At 33.1% G+C, this 17,026-nt stretch overlaps 1 protein-coding gene across 2 annotated transcripts; it reads left to right on the top strand.

The window, feature by feature from the left end:
* The first annotated feature begins 1,787 nt into the window (after positions 1–1,787).
* On the top strand, positions 1,788–14,945 carry LOC132721491 (very-long-chain 3-oxoacyl-CoA reductase-like). 2 transcript variants are annotated; one of them, XM_060705803.1, is made up of 10 exons: positions 1,788–2,004; positions 2,624–2,746; positions 4,915–5,025; positions 5,672–5,736; positions 6,567–6,611; positions 7,991–8,107; positions 8,598–8,663; positions 9,854–10,003; positions 13,096–13,227; positions 13,745–14,945. In XM_060705803.1, exons 1-9 carry the CDS (start codon positions 1,821–1,823, stop codon positions 13,207–13,209), a joined length of 975 nt encoding a protein of 324 aa, XP_060561786.1. In that variant the 5' UTR covers positions 1,788–1,820; the 3' UTR covers positions 13,210–13,227; positions 13,745–14,945. The 2 variants fall into 2 exon arrangements, with proteins under 2 accessions (XP_060561786.1, XP_060561787.1); XM_060705804.1 differs by lacking the exon at positions 13,096–13,227 and adding an exon at positions 12,889–13,020.
* The last annotated feature ends 2,081 nt before the right edge of the window (positions 14,946–17,026 follow it).

Here is a 17,026-nt window from a genome sequence, read left to right as displayed (position 1 = left end):
GCTTTAGTACACCTGCCCTACCGATGATGATGTCATTCATTGTGGTACTGACAATACTTTCTGGGATCCATGAGTCTCAGTTTTTGTATACATTGATCTTTAAGTGCGAGTGGTATAATTGGTGAGAAAACTGATTGAAATTGTTTGTTAAGAATGTTTGCTTTTTCAGTGTTATTAATTTTGAGAGAACCTGACTTTTTTGATCTTTTAATGGAGACACACTTTTGTGAATCTTGTTAGAGTTTTTTATAAGTGAGTATAGTTTTTTTGTACAAACTTTACTTTGTTATTAGTTTCATCATCATCATCTGCAAGGTTCAGGATGTTTTCTAAGTAAGATTCATATGATTGTTTAATTCTAGCTTTTTATTTGCGATTTCAAATTTTTAAAATTTTAGCCATTGATCATGAACAGATTTATTTTTATTTGTTTTTGGTTTTTTAATATTTTATAGAGCTGATCTCTTTTATGAATTAATTTTTTAATGGATTTTGTTATCCCAGGGCAAAGATGGTTTAGCTGTTAATTCTTTTAGTGGGTATGAATTTTTTGATATGCCATCCTCAAGTGTGTGTTTGAACTGCGACCAAAGTTCTTCAACAGACAAAAGATTCAGCTTTTTGAAGTATTTCAGATGTTGAGGTTTTAATGAAGGTTTTCAACTCAGTCCATTTTGCCTTTTTATACAAGGTGCAAGTACGAGGTTTTTTGTTTGAGGAGGGTAGGCCTAGAAGATATTTCTGTGGATATGATGTCATGATCTGATATGCCAGGTATGACCTTGACATTGTTAACAAGAGTGTGGTTTGAAATGAGCAATAGATCAAGAATATTGTCATTTCGTGTACTTTCATTGACCATTTGTACGAGGTTATGATCATCAATGATGTTCAGGGAATTTATCATACACAGGACTTGTGTTTAAGCCTTCTTTAAAATATGGTGTATGTTCAGAGTCCCAATTTAATTTTGGGAGGTTAAAATCGCCAAGGATTAACTTTGTACCTTTTAAGTTACGCACAAGTTCAAGGGATTTTTCAAATTCTAAGATACTATTTCATATCAAGTTCGTGTGGTTTGTAATAAGATGCCAGAAAGAGTGACTTACTACCTTTGATTTCTATTTTTATCCATATTATTTCACAATCGGTGTTCAGTTTTGGTTGTTCACTTGGTAGGAGGTTGTTTTTAACAAGGATAAACACTCCACCGCCCTTACCTTTGAGTCTGTCACGGCGAAAAACTGTGTAGCCGAGTTCAGGTGGGAAAATTTCACTGTTATAGTGTTCTTTATTTAGCCATGACTCTGTGGCTGTAACAATATCTGGGTTTTGATCTATTAATAAATTTTGAAATTCATGTTTTTTGTTGACTATTGACTGGCAGTTTATGCATATAATTTTCAGTTTGGATACATAATCAATTTGTTTTTGTTTTGGATTTTTGGGATTTATAGAGCTAGGTGTATCTGTATTTTCATCTACTAGAGGTGAGAAGCTGTTATGTGATGAGATTGAGAGGATGCTTGAAATATTCGAAAGATTTGATTCATCACATATTGTACATGTCCATGCAAAGGATGTATTGCTATTGGTTAGATCTTGCTACCCCATATAACAAGATCATATTCTGTGTCAGGCATTTTATTCTTCTAGAAAAATCATCTCTTTAGCAAGAAAACTGAATTCTAAGGTAGGATTAGCATTGCAAATCAAGAAAATCAATATATATGTCTGACCTAAAACCTTTTTGTCCGGAATGAGTACGAGGAATATCTTTTGTTCTTTCTTTTGAAACCTTGACCTTTGAAAGCGTCAAAATGGCAGACAGCGTGAGAACAATTTTGGGTGGTGCTACAGAGTACTTAGCAGTTGCTGGAGCAGTGTCAGTTTCATATGTCGCATTGAGGTTATGCTTATCAGTTTTTAAAGCACTGCATACTTTCGTTTTGTCAAAATATGCAGGAATCGGGCCGTATCTACGCAAGAAGGGAGAGTGGGCAGGTCAGTGCGTGCTTCAATTTCCGGGTCAAAGTACACTAAATATCAATGATAAGAAAGCATTTATTTGAATGCAGCTTTATATCCGAATTAAATTTAAACTATTAAGAATAATTGTATTGAACCTTTCCGAATTTGGAATTGCTAATAAATTTGTTAACTGAATATTTCAGATGTGTATCCTGATATAATTTTGGGTTGATGTACACTAAATGTTTAAGATCCCATCAATGTATTCAGGAAAAAATTATTACAGAATGTCAGTGTTAACATTGCCGTTACTTTTTTTTAACAGAATTAAATGATGGTGTTGAATTAAGGTCTTTTACTGTCTTATCAGTATTTCCCTGTGTTTTTTGCTTTTCTGTTTTGAAGAACTTGTTAAAAGTTTATGTGAGGCTCTTTCTATTACTTGTACATTGTTTGTTGCATAGAAATGATCATGTTTTGGCACCTGCACATAAAATCGGTAATGGACCAGTTGGGTTTGGGTTTTTTACCAAGACTGAACACAACTTCCATTCTAAATACACTTCATCAGGGTTTTTTGGGTTTTTTTTATCCACTGAAATTTTGCATCATCAAATACAAATGCTTAAATGATGTTTTGTAAATTTTGCAGTTGTTACTGGGGCAACTGATGGTATAGGCAAGGAATATGCTATACAACTGGCTTCTTATGGTATTAATATTGTACTCATCAGTAGAACACAATCCAAACTTGAACAAGTTGCAGCTGAAATAGGTAATATTAAACAGTTTATTTCATTATAATCTGGTTGGATTTATTTTAGAGAAAGTTTGAATAATATCTTTTATAAAAAATAGCACTTTAGTTATAGGTGTTAAAAATCCAAGCTAAGAAAGTTTGTTAACTTGTAAAGTTAAATAAGATTTTCATTGCACTTCATTACCCTTAATATTCAAACTTTTGATGTAAGAGAAATATTTGAAATCGTTGAGGGGGTGAATTTCTGTATGACAATTTGTCTAATGGTCATTTGTCTCTTAAACACTGATTCAGAAATCATGTCTGATTAGTATTCAGTCACATGTGGAGATATTGGTACATGTAGTAACTACTGGTTAGTTATCAAGAAAAGCCTGTTAGGTTGACAACCTGCTGAGATATGGCCAAAATTGTGTTTTTTAAAAAAAAACGCTAACTGGTGATGGAAGTAAGCACATTATTGACTGTATAGTGTATTATCAGATATGCTTGATTTCATTTGACTGCAAGAACTTTTGCTATATGAATGGTTGTTTTTTCATATTATTTTTTTTCTTATTTTTTTTTTTAGCTCACCTGAGCTTGCTCAGGGTGAGCTTTTAGGATCGGTGAATGTCCGTCGTCCGTCGTCCGTCGTCCGTCCGGCCGTCCACAATTGCTTGTGAACACTCTAGCGGTCGCATTTTTGCCTCAATCATCATCAAACTTGGTCAGGATGCTTATCTAGTTGAAAGCTCGGATGAGTTCGAACATGGGTCATCTCGGATGAAAAACTAGGTCACAAGAGCTAAAAATAGAAAAACCTTGTGAACACTCTAGAGGTCACATTTTTGACCCAATCATCATCAAACTTGGTCAGGATGTTTGTCTAGGTGATAGCTTGGATGAGTTCGAACATGGGTCATCTCGGATGAAAAAGTAGGTCACAGGAGCTATAAATAGAAAAACCTTGTGAACACTCTAGTGGTCACATTTTTGAACCAATCATCATCAAACTTGGTCAGAATGCTTGTCTAGTCAATTGCTTGGATGAGTTCGAACATGGGTCATCTCTGATGAAAAACTAGGTCACAGGAGCTAAAAATAGAAAAACCTTGTGAACACTCTAGTGGTCACATTTTTGACCCAATCATCATCAAACTTTGTCAGGATGCTTGTTTAGATAATAGCTCGGATGAGTTCGAATATGGGTCATCTCGGATGAAAAACTAGGTCACCCAAACTTGGTCAGGATGCTTATCTAGTTGATAGCTTGGATGAGTTCGAACATGGGTCATCTCGGATGAAAAACTAGGTCACCAGAGCTAAAAATAAGAAAAACCTTGTTAACACTTTAGCGGTCACATTTTGCATCAATCATCATCAAACTTGATCAAGATGCTTGTCTAGGTGATAGCTCGGATGAGTTCGAACATGGGTCATCTCGGATGAAAAAACTAGGTCACAGGAGCTAAAAATAGAAAAACCTTGTTAACACTCTAGTGGTCACAATTTTGACTCAATTGTCATCAAACTTGGTCAGGAAACTTGTCTAGGTCATTGCTGGGAATAAATCGAACATGGGACATTTCGGATGAAAAAACTAGGTCACAGGAGCTAAAAATAGAAAAAATCTTGTTAACACTCTAGTGGCTACTGTTGTGATCCAAATATTCTGTTAATTGGTCTGAAAGTTTGTTTTGATGATTTCTAAGTCAAGATCGAACATGGGTCATCTTGGATGAAAAACTAGGTCACACCGCCCAAATATGGAAAAACCTTGTTAACATTCTAGTGGTCACATTTTCGACTCAATTATCATCAAACTTGGTCAGGATGTTTGTCTAGGTAATTGCTTGGATGAGTTCGAAATCGCATGTGAAACTAGGTCACCGGAGCTAAAAATAGAAAAATCTTGTTAACACTCTAGTTGCTACTATTTTGATCCAAGTATCCTAGAAATTGGTCTGAAAGTTTGTTTTGATGATTTCTAGGTCAAGTTTGAATATGTGTCACCTGGGTAAAAAACTAGGTCGCACTGCTCAAATATGGATAATCCTTGTCAACACTGTAGTGGTCACATTTTTGACTCACCTGTCATGAGACTTGGTCAGAATGCTTGTCTAGGTAATTGTTTGGATGAGTTTGATAATTCAGGTGAGCGATCTAGGGCCATCATGGCCCTCTTGTTTTTTTTTATTCAGAATCCGCACAGAAGGTAAAGACCAGAATTATAGCTGCAGATTATTCCAATGGTGAAACAATTTATGATGATATAAGAAACAAGCTTCGTGGTCTTGATATAGGTGTTTTAGGTGAGCTTTTCCTCTCTTTAGATAAGGTAAAAAAAAATTGAAAATATGCTGCAAGTAAAGAAAGTGTGTAAGTGAGCGCCATCAACCCAGTGCTTGTAGGTTCAGGCCTGACACTGGCCACAACTGTATTTATATCTTCATGTTTTCTCTCTAGCTGTATTATGCTCCTGGAAACAGGCTTATAAACAGTTAAAATGTATGATATTATAAAAACTCAAAAACAAATATGAGCCGCGTCACAACAAAACCAACTTAATGGGTTTGCAACCAGCATGGATCCAGACCAGCCTGCGCATCCGTGCAGTCTGATCCATGCTGTTGCCTACCAACCCTATTACAAGTAGAGAAACTGATAGCGAACAGCATGGATCCTGATCAGACTGCGCGGATGCGCAGGCTGGTCTGGATCCATGCTGGTTGCAAACGCTCTATGCATAATTTACGGGCAAAAAATGTGTTACATGTGCTCTCTTAAAAAAATTAATGCTTTAAACTGTTAAAATAAATTATTTACATGTTAACATGCATGTATTTATGACACAGTAAATTTATTCACTTCAGTTGAAAAACGATAGCAATGTTAAAAAATTCTGTCACCGTATTAGTGTTATTTAAGTTTTATGAGCTTACATATTTTGAATTTCAGTAAACAATGTGGGGCTTTCATATGATTTCCCAGAATTTTTCCTTGATGTCCCAGACAGGGATAATGTAAGTATATTTTGCAAAGAAATTGTTTAAAAAATGGTGAATTTTTGAAAAATAGACTTGTACATGTTTAATTTTATGGAAATTTTGGGATATCAAGATGAAAATTTGTAGTCAGGCATATACTGCATATATATGCAGACTGGTTTAGCTCTATACTGGTGACAGAGGCTAATATGTGAAGTGATTTAGTTGTCCAGTCTCATGCATCCTCTACAACTTGCAATGCATTTGAAACCGCCTTTGTGGTCAAGCGGCTAGAGTCGATGACTTCAAATCCAGTTACCTCTCTCGTGTGGGTTCAATCCCCGGGAGATGCTTTGGTAGTTTAGCGCGGAGGAAGGTATCCAGTACTGGTGTAACTCTCAAGGACCAATGGTTAGGAAACTACCCGCCTATATGACTGAAATACTGTTGGAGAAAAGCATAAAATTAAACAAACAAAAAAGCAATGCATTTGTATATTAATTGTTAAGATTGTTTCAAGATTATTTTTGATATGATAAAAACATTTTCAAATATAATATATCAGGAAAAAAAATTATATAAGTATACATATCATCACAATTTTATTTTAAGTTTAATAAGTTAAGATTCTTAGTGGGTCCAAGCCTCCAAAGTTATAAAAAAACAGTTTTCCAAGCTCAAACTCAGAGGTCAAAAACTGGCACATGATTTGCTCTGACCAAAGAAAATCCTGAGATTACAGATTGGTCTCAAGAAAAAGTTCAACTTTTATAACCTCAGGCCATATATTTATTTTCTTAGAATCTCTTAAAATGATTCGAATCTCGCATTAGACTGACATGTCATTATGTCTTCTATTATTTCAGTTTTTCATGAAGCTTTTACATGTGAATTGTACATCTATGACAGCGGTAAGTCATTAAGTGAAATCTTTATTTACTTCTTACTTGGAAGAAATTAGGTGAAATAATATTTCTTATCTTTAATGCTATGTAATTTGTCAAGTTGTATTTTTTCTATTCTGAAGCATGTTATGAATTAAATTATTTATCTCAGTATGAATGTTAGTACAGCAGTCAGTTTTTTACCTGACCTATAAACAGCAATTAATGCACACTAGTCTATTTTGATGTCAGTGTTCTGGTCAGCTTTATTTTTAGTAGTGTGCAAGTAATATAGGACTAGGAGTTATATCTTAATATGGTTTAGACTTACAATTTGCACTCGCATAATGTACTGACAAAATTAAGTTCTATAAATAAAGTTATAAAGAATTATGGCTGTGGGCTGATAGTTAAGCCTTAAGCTGCTGGCATCAAAAGATTCTACCCATGCTACTTGGACTTGTGCAGACCAAGATCTGCTGGCATGGTAACCAGCATGCTGCCTGATCAAGGTTTGCACTGTTCGCGATTCAGTCAGTAAAAATTTTGATTTTTATTATGCCCCAACAGTTTCCATGCATCATCTCCCCAACAGATGTACACATTCAACTCAAATTTGACATATGGATATGTCAAAGGAATGTGCAGGTCAAGTTCGAATTTGGTCATGGTTTGATGATTTTTGGCAGAGTTATGCCCCTTACACTTTGAAAATAATATAAAATTTTCAGTTTCCATTCATTATCTCCCCAACAGTATTACACATTCAACTCATATTTGACATATGGATAAGTCAAAGGAATGCGCAGGTCAAGTTTAAATTTGGCCATAGTTCGATGATTTTTGGCAGTCTTGAACTTTGAAAAAAAATCAGAAATTTTTAGTTTTCGTTCATTATCTTCCCAATGGTTGTACACACTGAACTCAAATTTGATATATTGATACATTTTAGGATAAGCAGTTGAAGATTGAATTTGGCCATGGTTTAATGATTTTGGACAAAGTTATCTATCTTGAATGTTGGAAAAATTTTGAATTTTCAGTTTCAGTTCTCATACTTTTGTGGAAGTGTATATAGTCACTGTTTTGGCTACAAATATGCAATATGCAATTTACAAAAGGTTAACACTGAATAGTTTCAGTGACTGGTTTGTGTTAACATTGAATAGTTTTAATGGCTTTGAACTTAAAATGAAAAAAATAGTTTGTGCAAACAAATTTGGAACTAAATATTATAACATCTGAAATTTTGGCTGCATGCGGGGGCATCCGTGGCATGACGACACATTTCTAGTTTCTCTAAAATGATGGTTTCATCAAGATTAAATGATGAAAAAATCTGTTAAAGATATTTAGCATGGAAAGGGTTAATGATATAATTATTTTATATACTTTTAAATGAACAGATGACTAGTATAGTGTTACCAGACATGTTGGAGAAGAAGAAAGGTGTGGTGATAAATGTAGCATCAGCTGCTGGATGTACACCTACACCATTGTTGTCCGTGTACTCTGCTTGTAAGGTAATATAAAGAACTTGTTCATCCTATAAACACATTTGTTATCTGTCTTTAGACAATGTTATAAATTAATTGTCCATATTGATTTATTCTTCATACATGTATATGATTAATTTAAAAAAGTCACAGGAACAAATTTATTTGAGTATCTTATAATTTCTCAATTTTATATAAAAATGTACATTTCCTGGTACACACTTTCAAAAGGCATAGTTGTCAACTTGTCATACAGGAGGAGAATAAGAATGAAATACTAAACATATAGAATTCTTTCCCTTAAAAGAAGTATGTTCTTGATATCGGTATAAAGGTCTGAATGTGAAATAAAGCAAACCATTATGACAGAAAAAGAATCTGCTATTTTATTGATAAATGATATTCCGTGTTACTTTCATAAGCAGTGCATATATTTGCATTTTATCTCTTACAATAGATATTTGCTATCATTCAGACAAAATCTTATCTAGTGATAATATAATGATTTATTTTACAGGCATATGTGAGATACCTATCTGAGTGTTTAAATTTTGAATATGCTAGCAAAGGAATTACTGTACAGGTGAGTAGATATATGTTTAATATATAGGTTAAATAGATAGCATACTCTGGTGCCCGTTCAATCTTGAAAAATGCACTGAAGGGCACCTGTGGTCTTTATCCACCAGTAAAGCTGGAACGTCGCCATATGACCTATACCATGTTGGTGTGACGTAAAACCTAATCCAACAAACAAACAGATTTATTTCAGTATCAAAATGATACACTGGTAAGACACATGTTGTGATCATAAAATATAAGAAAAATATTAAAATAAAATACAAGCATGTGTAGTAACCGTGTCCATGGCAACGCATTACTAAGGATAACAAAAAAAGGAAGAGATTGAAACCTTTTTCCCATTGTGGACCTTGTATGCTTTGATGGAATGGTTATAACTCCCACAGTTGTGGATCATTTAAGACTTTAAAAAAAGGATGGACTGTAGAGTGGTTAACCCGTAACCTGCTGAATATGTGTAAAGAATTTGCCATTATTTGAATTTTGAGCAGTGCATATAAAGTTACAGGCATTTCAATATCAAAATATTAAAATTGAGAATAGAGTCAGACTGCACTAATCTGCAGATTGACCACTATATTAGTGGTAGAGTCTAAGCACTTTGGTTTCAGCAGGGTTAATGGCAAATCTGAAAGGAATATCCAGGAAAGTTTTAGCTTAATAGGTGTTGCTTTTTAAAACACAAAAAAAACATTAAAATGTCACTGTAGTAGTATATTAGAAATTTGTGTTGTAGATGATAATCTCTTTGTGTTGCATGTGCAACAAAATGTTTTAGGACACGACGTATGGAGTGAAAAATTTGAAGAATATTCCAAAATATTGGAGCATATAGAATATTAATGTTAAAACTTACTATCTTGTCAGTCTGAAATGACTTTTCACAAGCATTTATGATTTGTTTAAGAACTAAACTACTAAAATTTGTTGAAACGGAAGTAGAAATTGAATGTTCATGTTTGATACTTTTCTGACATGGTACCTATTTTATTTACACAGAATGCATACGGCATAGAAAACTTGCATATCAAGGGTATTCACTCAGGCAAAGGAGCTGTAGAAGCAAAAAGAAAAATTACAGTAAAACAAACAAAAAAAGAAATTGTGGGCATAGCCCACATGATCAAATTTTAAACGACAAAAATTTGAATATCAAATTGCTCTATAAACTGTTATATTTTTGATCTTCAGTGTGTAAACCCCTACTTTGTGTGTAGTAACATGAGTAAAGTAAGGAAACCAAGTATGTTTATTCCGTCTGCGAAGACTTATGTATGTTCAGCACTGAACACAGTTGGAATTAGTTCTGTAACCAATGGTTACTGGGTTCATTCATTAACAGTAAGTGATGTTTTTATTTTTTATTTTAATGGTGGAATGCGGTTGGAGAATGAAATTTAGCATTTGTTTTTACTTCAGATTGCTTTTTTTTGTGTGTGAGCACAAATGGGAAAAGGCAATAGATTTTGTAAGATTTTATTTTTATATCTTTGTTCTTAGACTTTTTATTTTTCATATTTTTACAATTCAAGTCAAGTCAGTATTTATAGAAAGTCGAGTCAGTATTTATAGAGATAAATATTGGTAGTAGTAAATGTGGCTTCTTGCACTTATGTTGTATAAATAAAATCTATTATCAACATTTGGTTCATAGATAATAGTCATGATAAAATATGGATATTGCTCATGAACACTGTAAAATTTTGATACATTTATATGAAAGGTATAAAAAAAAAATGCAGTACTTTTAAAATATGAAATGTTTAAATATTTTAATCAACTTTTGTGATTCAAACAATATGTTTTTTGGCCTTGTTATCATAACAAAAAGTGGAGAGCAGTCCTAACCGTTCACTTGCTGATATTTAAATGATTAGCCATTAACATCAGTATAGAGCCAGGCCAGCGTGCACATCTGAGCATTCTGGCCAGGCTCTTTATTGCTGGTAGATAAATCTTTTATTTTAGGAAGCTTTTTAGTTGATACTGCCTAAAACCCAATCAAAAAATAGTATTTTGTTTTGTTGTGATATATTGATAATAAGATCCCTTAAACTTTGAATGGACTGTTCTAAATTCAAAGCAGGACAAATCCATTTCACACTATCAGCAGGTTAGTGATTAAAATCCAATCCTGATTGGTTGAATTTGACCAAGAATTTTATTTTGACCAATGGCAGTACTTGATTTCTAGACTGGTTTGCCAATCTTTGTTTTCTGTAACATTTGACTCTGTTTAACACACATGTATTCTATATATGTTATTTATGCTATATTTTGTAATAGTCAAGCATATATACCTAATAGTGATTAGTTAATCTATAAGTAGATAACACTCTCTATTGCACCCCTATGCACAAAATGTATCTATCCTGTTTAATGGATATTAACAAGTCTAGTAACTAATTGTCTAGATCCCCCTATTTTCATATCAAAAGTGTGGCTTTTGCTTAAATCCCTTTGACAAGAGCTTTTCATTTACAGTCTAAATTTTAACTTTCCCACAGTAAAATTTTACATCATAAGGAAAGTTATAAGTATATTTAACAGATTTGCAGAAAATAAATACAGTTGACTCTCGGTAATTCAAATTTTAAGAGACTTGACATTTTACTTTGAGAGAAACGAAATTGAGTAACAGGGATCTGCTGCCATTACATTTACATTTGTACATTTATATACATGTGCCTGATTGAATTTTCAAAGTAATATCATTGTTATTGTTAAATCACCGTTGAAATGAGGGTTAATTACTCACAACTACAAATTATAAATGAAAAGAAAGATATTATTTAGAATTTAAACATGTATATTAATAGTGAAACATTAACACAAACTTTAATAGCAATGGCATAAATGAAAATCAAGTTGATCAGTATTCATCAGTTATAATATTAAGCACATATTTATAATAATCACTCATGAAAGTTCATTACTATAGAAGCACAATAACACATTTATTTAAACAACAATATATCTAATACCTTGTAGAATTTGAATTAATCATCGGGCGAAAATGAAAGTAGCTAATATCGTGAACAGGGAGTACATATTAATTTAGTTATGTAACTGTTAAAACTGATTAAGTCCTTATACCGATAAATGTCACTTTTGATGGCTGTCAATTAAAATAACTATAAAACGTGTGAACCAGAGTACGCTTCCCGAGTGACAACATCTCACCATTGATCAGTCAGCTGTTTTTATTCTTCGGCTCAATTACATGAATATATGTTGGACTTTAATTGATTGGACCAAAAACTCGTTTCGACTAATCAGGAGTCTAAGTAAGTCAAAATTTGATCTAAACGGAGTTTAAGTACAAAGATAAAGAAGGAAATTTGACGGGACTTTAGAAATTTTTCAACTAAGGCAAAATTTTGATTTTTGACTTATAGAGAGTCAACTGTATCTCATGTATGCATAAAGAAATATAACCTCTTTGCATGCTGTCAGCAACTGTTACAACCGATAGGACCAGTTCAGTCAGTAGTACTAGTTGTTTTTAGAAATTTTTCTTAAATAATAAATGGTTTTGTCCATATACATTTAAGATCTTTAGCATGGTAAGGATTAAATAAAACTTACTATAAATGGTGGTATTCTGAATGTATAATTGAGCCGCATCATGACAAAACCAACGTAATGGGTTTGCTACCAGCATGGATCCAGACCAGCCTGCGCAGTCTGATCAGGATCCATGCTGTTCGCTTACAAACTCTATAACAAGTAGAGAAACTGATAGCGAACAGCATGGATCCTGATCAGACTGCGCGGATGTGCAGGCTGATCTGGATCCATGCTGGTCGCAAACGCAATATGTTGGTTTTGTCGTGATGCGGCTCAATTATTGATTGAAAGATTTGTGCTCTATTGGCTTATAAATTTTTTGAAAAGATGCTTCTGGGTTTTCATATTTTAATTGCTCCCATTAATGTCCACCCTAGCCATTTGTTTCCCAGTAATAAGTCTAGTCCAGTTAGTTTCTGTGTAATAAATCATTTCCAGGTAGTTTCTGTGCAGTTAGTTTCTGTGTAATAAACCCTCTCTAGTTACCTGGTCTCCATTATCAAAACCGCCCCTGATCAACATTCCTGCTCCATGTACACCCAAGTTTTGCTTCCTTGTCGACCCTGTTCATATTTTTAACTTGAACAAAAATATATATTGCCACAACTTTATATAGCTCGCCTTGTCTTTCACCAGTTATTTTCTTTTCTTGTTAGCACCTGGTTGTTAAAACGTTACCAGAAAAATGGTCACAACGTATCATATGTAACATCCTGTCAGCAGCTGGTGCTCGTTCTAAAAAGAAGCTCGCTTCAAAGAAAACTAACTAATTTAAATATACGTACAAAGTAAGTTGTCGAACTAGACTCGTATGATCGTTTCCCATATAATCGTATCCTGTATTTGTTTTGTTTTCTCACCAGGACTGGTTGTTAGGCTCATTTCCAAGCGCTTTGCGTGAGAAATATCAATATAAACTGTTACTTGATCAAAACAAAAGAGCAAAAAGGAAGCAGGCTGGCAAGAAAGCAAATTGATAAAGGCTGTTTATTGATGTAAGTTTTAAAACTTGAACAATTTTGTAGACATGAAAAATAAATGTCTGAACTTTGTTTAGATTTGAAATGTTCGATGTCTCGACTGATACATTGATTTGTGGCTAGATTGAGCTCAGGTGATGTCTTTTGAACAGCATCTGTCTGTTGGGGAGTTGTTTATTGAATTTTTTTTTTGTAAACAAATCTCTTTCTCTTAACCACTTATAAAATGAAAAAAGAATCAAATATTAAGTTAAAAATAGACAAACTTTTAAATGATACTTCCATAACTGCTGATCAGATGCTATCTTTAGATGGACCATTGCAAATATTGCTAAAATGACTTTCTAGACATGTTGTTTTGCATGCATTAATCACATCTCTTCTGATCAAAGTCATAGTTCCAGGTCAGAGACAGTATCAAACTTTCTGATCACCCTCATTTCATATTAATTTTGTTTAGTTGTAAAGTAGATGCAATGGATTTTGGTAGATTTTATGTGGTTACTTACTGTTATTTCTGTTTTCCTTTTAGAGAGAGTTTCAACAAAACATGAAAATCAGGAGCTGTCTTTTTGGTTGATGCAGATTCCAAATAAAACCCATATTTTTCCTTCAAGTGATCCTGTTATTGAACTTTTATAACATTTAATGTTAATGATAATAATTTTTGTTAAACATTTAAGATAAGAAGAAAGTTGTTTAAAAAAATTCAAATTTTCTGAGAGAAAAAAAAGAGAAAAAGATTTAACATATTGCTAACAACATTAACTTTCAAAGTTGAATTTAAACAATGCTTTATCATGGATATAATGTAGTAATAAATTAATTCCATTATGGACCAAAGCTCAACATCTTTTGTTGTTTTGATTTTCTTTTCTACTGAAAATATAAATACAATGTACACTATTTATTCACTTTATTTAAAGAATGTATGTATGAATGTATTCCAAAGGATGTATGTTAAGAACTTACGATATAGGCTTTTCTTTCTGTTTACTTTATTTGTTACTTTGTATTATTATTTTTTCTTTATTAATGTTTTTTTTTTTTAATCAGATATGTTAGTGAGATAACTACATGGTTAAAGTATTGTGTTCAATAGCATAATTAATGCCAACACTGTAGTTAAACCCATTGAGGCGCGTCATGACAAAACCAACATAATGGGTTTGCGACCAGCATGGATCCAGAACAGCCTGCGCATCCGCGCAGTCTGATCAGGATCATGCTGTTCACTATCTCTCTCTACTTGTTATAGGGTTTGTAAGCGAACAGCATGGATCCTGATCAGACTGCGCGAATGCGCAGGCTGGTCTGGATCCATGCTGGTCGCAAACGCACTATGTTGGTTTTGTCGTGACGTGGCTCATTTACTCTACTGGAAGCAACTGAATTTTACAATATGACCAGTGCAAGCCAAGATCAGCTTGTACATTGTACATCCGTGAAACCTGATCATGATACATTAAAGTTAGTATTTACTGTCTGAATTGTGAACGGATGATACAAAGACTAATATTGCCCTAAATGATAGTATATTTTCTATTACTTGGTGTGTATTTTCTATTACTTGGTGTGTAACTATTTTATTTTCTTACATTTTTTATCCTGAATTTTGTCTGTTTTGCACTTAATCATTTTTATAGATGTTAATTTATTTTGATAATTCTCGTATGTACATTGTAAATCATGCAATAGCAATTTAAATAATCAATAAAGAATTATTCACCTGATGAATTTTATTTTCATTTTTCCAAATATACCATAAATGAGTAAGTCATGTATATTTGATGGCTAATTGTCCCATATAATACAACTGTAACACAATAAAGGTAAAGATGTAACATCTTTAATTGTGCCAAACTTTACATGGATGATTATCAATATAATTGGTGACCTGACCAGGCCAATGCTTTAGTTCATGTTGGTACAGACACTACATGTCTGCAAAACATTCAAATTTGCCATAACAGTGACTTTCTGCTCTTTCTACGAAAATAACTTCCATGTCTTTTCTGTTATTTTCTAAGTAAATAATTTTTAAGTTTTATTTTTTAACAATTATATAATTACTGAAAGTAAAATTCTATGTTAAATATTGTTTATGATGGATATAATCATTATTGCTTTCCTGGATTAAAATCTTTGTAAATTCTAGCCTAAAAAATGTACTAAGAACAGCAATTTTAATTACCAAAGCCAGTCTTCCACTTTCTTTTTATTTCTTATTTAGTAACAATTATAATTGTTCTGCAACAAACACTGCATTTCCTTAAATAATGGTGTTTTTTAACCCAAAATTGTTACAACTTTGATTTATTTTCCCATTAACTAAGAGCTTGCTAGTCATTTTTGAGAGTTGTCTCCCTTGCTGTTGAAAAAGAAGGCTTTTTTGACAGTTGCTTCCCTTTGATTTTAAAAGTTTCAATTTGCACGTTCTACTGTAAAGCATTTGGTGAATTCTTTGGTGATTGTTCTAGATTTCCTGCACGCAATATAGCATAATCATGTAGACTTGCAATATACTAGCGAATATATGCATGTATGTAGACTTAGAACAAATTAGCTAATATGTATATGCATGTATGTAGATCCCGTGTTAAAATACCGTGACTGTCATTTTCTATTTCTTGCACTGTAGATTTTCTTTATATCTGAAATCTACTTTGACGGTTTTTCTGCATTTTATGTCGAGCAAAATATTATTGTTCAAAATCATTAGTGGATTTTAAACAGTTACTTTAAAGGTAGCGCTGCTTAGTGGTTACTTTAAAGGTGGCTGTGCTTAGTGGTCAGTTATCTGCCTTTTACCCAACAGATCGTGAGTTTGTGCTCAAGTGACGTCACTTTAAGTACTTTGACATTAGTCCTGAAGCAGAATCGAGAGTGGATAAAATTGCTTTAAGTTTTATCACAATAAAGCTAGTAATATAGCTTCTGTCTCTTTTGGTTGGGATTAACGTCGCACCAACACAGTAAAGGCCATGTGGTGATTTTCAAGCTTTACTGGTCGAGGTAGACCTCGGGTGCCACTCCGAGCAGGTAATGCTCACTTGTGTAGATACAGGGTCACCATAAGTGTTCAAATTGAGCCTTTGTCGGCAACAGAGCATGTCTATGCGACCAGTGCAAACCACAGGCGTTCGGCACATTTGCCATGCCAATGATGGTCAAATTATCATAAAATAATCTCCCCTTTATCATCAAGATCCAGTACCCGTTTACTATATAAACTATATACTTTATATAGTCAACTTATGATATATAGCAATATTGTTGTTGATGATCAAGGGGAGATTACTTATTGATAATTTGTCCATAATTGGCATGGTAAATGTGCCGAACGCCTGTGGTGCAGACCATGATCTGTCGGCAAACCTGTGCCGTTTGTTGTGAGCTCAAAATTTGAAATTCAAAACAAAACAAAAAAAATAACTAGCAATTATATCATATATTTATTAAGCTGCATGCCTCTAGATATGCCAAAATATTTCAAGAAAATCAACCTAGAGAAAAATGTATAACATTTTAAGAAAAGTAAAATGTATAAGATTTTAAGAAAAGTAAAATGTATAAGATTTTAAGAAAAGTAAAAGTGTTCAAAAAAAATACCATACATGTTAAATGCAATGAATGGCTGCCTGATTTTGCAGTATTTATCACTAAATTTCTACTGCGTGACTAACGCAGTGGATGCTTTTTTTGCATAAGATGATTTTAAGTGCCGTTTTAAATGTGTAAAATCACTTCATTTGTTCACTTTACAATATTTTACTTTTTATTACATAAATTTAATTTTAAAGAATTTTATGAA

The sequence above is a fragment of the Ruditapes philippinarum genome, unplaced genomic scaffold, assembly GCF_026571515.1.
Source record: "Ruditapes philippinarum isolate M1 unplaced genomic scaffold, ASM2657151v2 ctg3247_1_1_1_1, whole genome shotgun sequence".
Classification (NCBI taxonomy): domain Eukaryota; kingdom Metazoa; phylum Mollusca; class Bivalvia; order Venerida; family Veneridae; genus Ruditapes; species Ruditapes philippinarum.
The sequence above is the reverse complement of the archived record's forward strand: the minus strand, read 5'-3'. Positions and strand labels throughout refer to the sequence as shown.